Genomic DNA, 7,663 nt, shown 5'->3' on the forward strand with positions numbered 1-7,663 from the left:
CCAAATCAAAGTAGCCGAATCCTTGGTGGAGCAACGTGTTTTGGGTCCTGCCCCACAGGCCTGTGACTTGGCTGAAAATAAGGAGGGCTAGGAGGCGGCGGAGAAAGGAAATAAAACGCGGCGGGTGGCGGTGGCGACAACCGCAGCGGTGGTGGTGGAGTTTTACGATGCCTATGGTTTGGAGGTGTGTGGTGGTAGCAACCTGGGTTGGAGTGGGAGGGAGATGTTGGAGTGGGGTAGGAGTGGACAAGAGCACATGAATTGGAGAGTGAGAAAGCCAAGAGAAACACAATCCATACTTGAAAGTTACTCATATTTCTTATTTTTTTTCTTCTTGAATTGTTTGTTACTAAGACCACTCATAAAAAAAAGTGTTGTAGATAATATTGGAGTTATAATCAATAATAGAGACAAATGGTACTTATAGGGGCAAAGGGTCAAAGAAGTGAGTTTGTGTGTTGATGAAACTTAAAGGAATTAGTTAAAAATGGATTTTAATAATAAAGAGCGATAATGAATGTCAAAGAAAGCACCAACCGACCAACAAACTTTATTGGCGTGTCTGATATGTTTGGTGTATTCAGTGCTTCGCCGCTCTCTGGCCCCACCGCCACTATCACATTTCCCTTCCTTACTCAATTTCTTACCTACTTCACTTTCTATGCATCTATCTTTTACTGCATCTGTTTTATTTTTATTTATTATCTATTACCAAACACTACATTAGGTTTCAATTAACAATTTTCAAATTTACAACTGAATAAGTCAATTTTATTTTTTTCAAAAATTATGTATAAAAATAATTATTTGCCCTTTTCTTCTTTGTCTTAGTTTTAATTTTTAAAAGAATATGCATGCATAGCACTAAATAAAATCAGATCTTTTTTTCATAATTACTTCTAAAAATAGTTAAATTATTATTGTTTTTGTTAATTATTTTAATAAATAAAAACCACTATTAAAATTTTAAAGATAAAATCGTAAGAAAATGTATAGAAAATCACTAGCATGTATCCTCTTTATTAACTTTTATAAATATAATAAAAATACTATTTATCTAATAATTTCAATATATAAAGATATCGATTTTATAGTTCATATAAATGTTGTTATATGAGTATTGCGATTAAATATTCATACACACATGAACAATCAACATTATTATTTAGTTAATCTCTTTGAATAGCATTCAATGAGTTGCATAATATATTTTTTTAAGAAAGTTGGTAAACGGATTTACCATTATTATTTTGTTATTGTCGTATTTTAGGAATTATTGTTTATATGTACATTACTAATTATTTTGATATAGGTGTACAATTTTTTTTTTAATTATTGAACCCGATGATCAACCCAATTAAAGTAGGGTTGCTAAAGAAGAAATGACAAACTCAATTCCATTCAATCTAAAAAAAAATCAATTGGTTTGTGTTAAAAACCAGAGACTTGAAGAGAACAGAGAAACCAAAAAAAATGAGATATTTTTTTTTTGCCAGAAGAGAGGGAAAAAAGAGAAAGAAAATAGCGAAAAAGACAAAAAAAAAAAAGTACCAGGAAAAAATTAACCAATTTTATTTATAAAATTCAAGAATTTAATTTTCAATTTAAATGAATTAAATTGCATTACATAATACCAAGTAAACTAAACCAAGTTGGATTATTTTGATTGTTTTTGAAATTAGTTGAGATCTTAATTTTTTTAATTGTTACCAACAGTTAGATTATTTTAAAGTATATTTTGTAATTTCACAAATTATAATCAACTTAGAATGCTGAAATTTAGTTTTTACAAACTAAACTATAATAGAATTCAGTTTCTATTTTATTTTGAATAAAATCAAAAAAAAAATTATATCATTCAATCCCATATAAAGTTCACTCAGTTCACCAAAACAATGTAGTTCTTTTTTATTAACCTACAGTGGTCAACAGTACCTAAAAGCATCCATTTTATTCATGTTTGGATTTAAACGGCTTTACTTTTAAAATCACTTTTTTCACTTGAACTCAAAAGCCCGTTTACTATTGGCTTCAAATTTGCACGTCAAATACACAAGTTCATTTAACCCGGACTCAAAAAATAGACATCTTTCTGTTCGTTTTCTACAAAATAAATTTATGAAACAGCATCTATTGCGAAGTAAAACTTTCAGTAAAAGAATGGAACACCGAGTCTAATTTCTGCTGAACGCACGTTGGCATTAACGCAAAATCCAAACTAGCAGCAAGACTATTTGTAGTGGTGGACAGCACAAGAAGTGATGTAAGACGAATGAAAGAAATTTGAGAAACTAAAAGAATATATACATTAAGGTGTCTGAAAATCACTTCCCAGGTCAGCAATACATTGAATCAAGTTGAAAAGAAAGCCGTGGAGACTTCCCTACGTTCCAGTTGCAATGTCATACATATCTACACAACTGGGTGGCTACAAAAGAGTAAGAACCTCTATAACCTCAAACTACTAACCTACTACTATATCAGAATATTAAAAATTACCGATAAATATGTTACATAATACGAAGGGAAGTGGATATTACATACATTATCTTTGTTAGCATAGACAATTTAACTTATCAAGCATCATTTCTCGCATCATTCCATCTCATTTGCAGACAGTCTTGAGCCTCTTTGCAGCCTGGACAAATCCCACAATCACCTGCAACTCGTCAATTTGCTTCACAAAAAAGAAACACAAGTTCAGAAAAACTTACGAAAACACTTTTGCACATATGCGGATCAACATACGTTTAAAGGCAATGCATCTTTCGTTTGGTATAATTTAATGACAAGCTTGCACCAGTCACATTCATCACTAGCTAGGAACTACAATTTAATGAAATATGAAAAACTATATTTTTTTTTTCATATGCCCTTCACGTGGGATGTTTTTTTTACTGATATAATGATAAAATAATTATTTACAAGCTATAACATATTAGGTTTACGTTACTCAAAACTGTATGATTAAAGAATTGAGTATAATAATTAACTGCTTATTTATAGCAAGAATATTCCTTTCATACCAATTTTGTTCCTCAAAGATTAGAAAGAATAATTTTTTTATCATCTGATAAAAGAGATTAGCCTGCACTCGGAGAGACTGGAATCAGACATGAAATTAACCACTTAAAATCTTAATTTAAGAAGCATAGAATACTTGAACAGTAACTATGAAAGACAAACGAATATGCAATCCGTAATTTTGAGATACCTGCGACATGAAATGCCTCTGAACAATGTCTACTAGCTGCTCTTTTGATGGGTTTGGGACCGCATCCACCTACAGATCCATTTCAAGAAGTAAGTACATCAGGAGGGGACACATACACGCGGTTAAAATCATCTTTTGTGGAACATAGTAACAAAGCGGATAGGTCAAAAGAATTTACAAGATTAAAATGTCGCCAATATCTCCACAATGCAGTCATTTCGAGTTTGCTCAAGTCCACCTTCTACAGAAAGATTTCAATGTAATGTTAAGAAATAAATCATTTACTATGTAAGTGGCAAGGAAAAGAAATTATGAAAAAAATAAAGTTTATATACCGTGGACCCATGAGGCATAGAAACGGACCCCTTCGAGTGTGAATCGCCAGAGAAGGACCTACTCATGGTCTTGTGAGATGATCCCAATGTTCTATGCATTCTGTGTCTCGATTTGTGGGACTTTTGTGTGTCGTCGGATGCTGAGAAATCAAACAAAGCTCACAACATAAAAAAAAATTAAAAAGTGGTGGGGTCTTGAGAGATTAAAGTAGAGCACTAGAACTTCAGAGATAACAAAAGCAAAATGAGAAGAGAATGGATCCAATGTTACCAATCTCTTCCCACTTTGGAAACCCACAAATATGGAAGCCAAACCAACAATTAATTAATAAAAATATCCCAGCATTCCAATATGTGTCTACTTTCAGTGTCGGGTGCACACACAATATCAGTCAGCACACAAGTCTCAATACTTAGTTCATAATGCCAGTACCTGTCAGTAGGTAACAATTAAAAACTGTACAGTACTCACCCATATCAGATCCATTCCACTGCATATTTTCAAATTCAAGGTCATCATCCTCCTCATTACCCGTAGGTGCTTCAATCACGCTAAGAGCATTCCTCTGTAGTTTCACTTCAATACCATTTGTAAGAACCTGCATTTTTTTTATGCCAGTTAAGAACGATGTAAAATAATAGTCTAACATGAAATGCCAACTAAGGATCAAAATTCTATGTGCCATATAATCACAAGCCTCCCTTCAAATGACTTTTAAAGTAACTATTTTAAAAAATAACAAACTTATCATAGATGGTACTCTGACTGAGATAACTGTAAAACTATTTATTCTCCTATTTAAATACATTTGTTTTTATGTATGATTTAGATACAATAATAAGTTTAATTTGATTCAATTTAATTTATTAAGTTTTTCGTGAATAATATATTTTTCCCAGTGCAAATAAATATTCATAATTCGACGAATAAAATCATTATAACTATGCTAACAATCATCATCTTAGAGATAATATTTTTAGACATTGAATATTAAAATTAATGCTATATTATTAAATTAAATTTTTATACATATACAAAACAAGTATATCATATATTTTGCATGAACAAAATCCCTTACATAAACTAAAAAATGAGTAATTTAAACTTATAAAAACCAAATACCAAACATCTAAAAAAGATAGTGCTTAAAACAAAATTAGATACCGATGAAGAGAATAAGGTATACAAAAATTTATTATCACTATTAAAATAAGAACTCAAATTTAATCATATATAAGAGATAACAAAGAAAATACTTTTTAAAATATTATTTATTTATGCAAGTGAGAGAGCTAAGCTTTCAAGCAAACGGTTGCAGGACAAGGATATATACGTCACTCTAATGGGGAAAAATGTCTTGATTTGTGTCCATTAAGTCATTGACTTGGGATAATAAATTTGATATTTTAGATTACAAGTGAATGCATTAGTAATTTTGCATAAGATGTATTATATGAAATGTTTATACTTTTTTATCGTATAATGAAGATAAGTTTAAATCGTTTTTCTACGTTAATTAAGATTAATTTTATCTTCAGTTATTTTAAAGACACTTTCTTTATACCTACTAAAGAGTAAGAAATGAATCATTTGTTTGTAAGTTTCGGAAACAGACCGAACACAATGTCAAAAGTTTAAAAAAATTGTTATAGAAGTTTATTGCTAGATTTCTGTTGGGATACTGTAAAGTTATGCTTCTAAAGTTCTACGGTTATTCTGACTGATATCTGGATGATTTAGGACTATGTTTGATTGAATTAAGAATTAGCAATTTAGTTATAGAATTATTTTTAGTTGAAGTTTCTTTTTATTCATTTATTGAATGGATATTAAATCGGATATTACAATATAGGAAAATGGAAATTAAAGTTTTTAGTCCAGCAAGTTCGAGGATTGGGTTTTTTCAACAGTACCTTGGCCAGATCCTGTCAATTGTCATCTCCAACCCCAGACTAGTTTCAAACAATCCAAGCTTAAAAACTATAGTCAAATTCAAATCTCCACGAAGAAAGCCCCAAGAGTAGTTTGATTTCAATGCAAATTGATCATATAAATTATATAATCAGTCATTTTATAAACAAGGAAAAAAAAATTCAGAGAGGCGAAATTGGGGGAAGAAACAAATAAAATTAATTGATGATTAAACCTTCAAAGAATAGCTCTGATTCTGATCGGAGTTTAGATTCAACTATCTTATCAATAGCATGAGCTTAATCCAAGCATAATTTTGAGCTAAGACATCAAATTAACAACACCAAATCAGAGCAAGGATCATTTGATTTACTTCCGTCAATAAAAAAAGAGCAAACAAAAGACCCAATTAACTACTAATGCTCATAGAGCACTTCATAAAACAGCAGATCCAGCAAGGAAGAAAGGCATGCAACGGATACCCACAAGTAGTAATTCGGAATTACGCCTAAAATCATACACAAATTAAACCTAATCAAGTTGCAACATGAAGAACCCAGCATTCGAAATTTTGAATTAAAATAGCTGACTGAATGACTCAGATAACAATCACGCAGGAGACACCTTCAAGCAACAGAAACCTCGGAGTAATTAAATTTGAGCAGAATTAGCCGCGTGATGAAATAATAAAACATAAACTACCAAAATTGACCGACACAGGTCATGGGTTTGAAGAAATACGCGGTTTCACAACAATGCAAACAAACGACATTAGCAACCCAAAATTAGAATAAAGAAATTCAAAATCAGTAGTGTCGTTTGGATGGTAAAGAGAAAATTACCAGCCAATGCCATCCTCCTAGACCAACGGCTTTCTTAACAACACCTTGGAGACCAACGAGCACCGATTTGGTACGGTTATTTCCGGTTACCACCACTTTGGTGTGACGTGGCAGCACCGATAACTCCTCTTCGCTGCTGTCTCCGCAGCTCTGCAAATGGGAGAAGCCACCATTGACTGAGCTTTCCATTGCCTCTAGCATTTCTAATTAAGCGGTGAAAAGGGCAAAGTGGGAAATCAAATATCAAAATTGCATTCGTACGGAAGATCGTGCATTGCTGGGTGCGAATGTGGGAGTTTCAGGAGCAGAAGAGATAGGGTAGTGGAGAAATTGGGGAAATTGTGCAGAGAGAAAAACACAGATGGAGAGAGAGAGAGAGAGAAAGAAAGAAAGAAAGAGAGAGAAAAACGAACGAGAGTGACTGGTATTGTTTATTGGTGTGTTGGGATGAATCCCGACGAGAGGAAATTGGCCAATGAAATGGCGCCACGTCATGGAAGGGGGTGGGCTCTTCAATCATGCGCTTGGAGAGAGGGAGGTTACGGCATGAACATGATGTGGGTTTTGTTTTCAGGACTCACTCTGCTTCCTTCCCATCAATTAACCAATTCCACCACACTCTCTTCTGGGAATCACTAATTGCTAATTACTATTTTTTTTATTTATCAAATAAATAAATAAACTATCTAATGTGTGGATAATAATGGTTATAATTATAACCAAATACGTAGATTCTTTAGATAAATCTTCAGCATGCAAAATAGGGTAGAGGAATAAAATGTTATCAAAAGTTACTCTTTTGGAGAAGATGGGACACACCTGAATGTTTGGGTTGTAGATGTTATACATGAACAAATTCGAATGTACAAAACATAATCCATGAAAATACTTTCAAAAGCGCCAAAATATGACAACATTTTTTCCCTATGGATCTCATAATTTGCAATATTTTTTTATTAATTGTGTATTTGCTTCTTCTTCCATAACTGCTCAATTCAAGCTGTCTCCAATGTAAGTAATTTCATGTTCCCATCATCACCACCTAATAAGGTGACACATGATCACAATTTTTGTTCCTTAAGTGGTGGAGGAATCAAACTTTGTTTGAAACTATGATCAATAATGTGAGTGTAAGGAAAGGAAACTCCGAGGCAATAACAATGGCCCCAAACTGAACAGCCATTACCTTGGCGTAGAACATAAATTATTGAACTCATTTGGGAATGTATGATGTGGATGAATCTCCTGCTCTCAGAATCGCCAAGTGTGGAGAGAGAGTCAGTTTAACAAATCACCTTTTATAAACCCAATCCTGAACATATACATTTTTTTTATATTCTTTAATTGAAACAAATATTAC

The 7,663-nt window shown here is 32.5% G+C and overlaps 1 protein-coding gene across 4 annotated transcripts; it reads right to left on the minus strand.

Annotated features, from left to right (window-relative positions):
* Window positions 1-2,282: 2,282 nt before the first annotated feature.
* On the minus strand, window positions 2,283-7,429 carry LOC137820025 (uncharacterized). 4 transcript variants are annotated; one of them, XM_068623798.2, is made up of 6 exons: window positions 6,304-7,429; window positions 4,022-4,148; window positions 3,550-3,689; window positions 3,393-3,455; window positions 3,215-3,283; window positions 2,283-2,677 (listed from the first exon to the last, which is right to left on the minus strand). In XM_068623798.2, exons 1-6 carry the CDS (start codon window positions 6,502-6,504, stop codon window positions 2,606-2,608), a joined length of 672 nt encoding a protein of 223 aa, XP_068479899.1. In that variant the 5' UTR covers window positions 6,505-7,429; the 3' UTR covers window positions 2,283-2,605. The 4 variants fall into 4 exon arrangements, with proteins under 4 accessions (XP_068479899.1, XP_090150936.1, XP_090150937.1 ...); XM_090294810.1 differs by having other exon boundaries at window positions 2,283-2,638; window positions 6,304-6,878; XM_090294811.1 differs by lacking the exon at window positions 6,304-7,429 and adding an exon at window positions 5,464-6,083.
* Window positions 7,430-7,663: the final 234 nt, after the last annotated feature.

This window comes from Phaseolus vulgaris, chromosome 9 (assembly GCF_051622355.1).
Source record: "Phaseolus vulgaris cultivar YP4 chromosome 9, ASM5162235v1, whole genome shotgun sequence".
NCBI classification, from domain to species: domain Eukaryota; kingdom Viridiplantae; phylum Streptophyta; class Magnoliopsida; order Fabales; family Fabaceae; genus Phaseolus; species Phaseolus vulgaris.

Excerpts from the sequence above, each read along its gene's own strand:
- LOC137820025 (XM_068623798.2), bottom strand. The coding sequence starts at position 6,504 with ATGCTAGAGGCAATGGAAAGCTCAGTCAATGGTGGCTTCTCCCATTTG. Across the intron at positions 3,690-4,021 it reads GTGGAATGGATCTGATATGG|CATCCGACGACACACAAAAG; the intron begins GTGAGTACTGTA and ends TTGATTTCTCAG. Across the intron at positions 2,678-3,214 it reads AGAGGCATTTCATGTCGCAG|CAAATTGACGAGTTGCAGGT; the intron begins GTATCTCAAAAT and ends TTTTTTGTGAAG.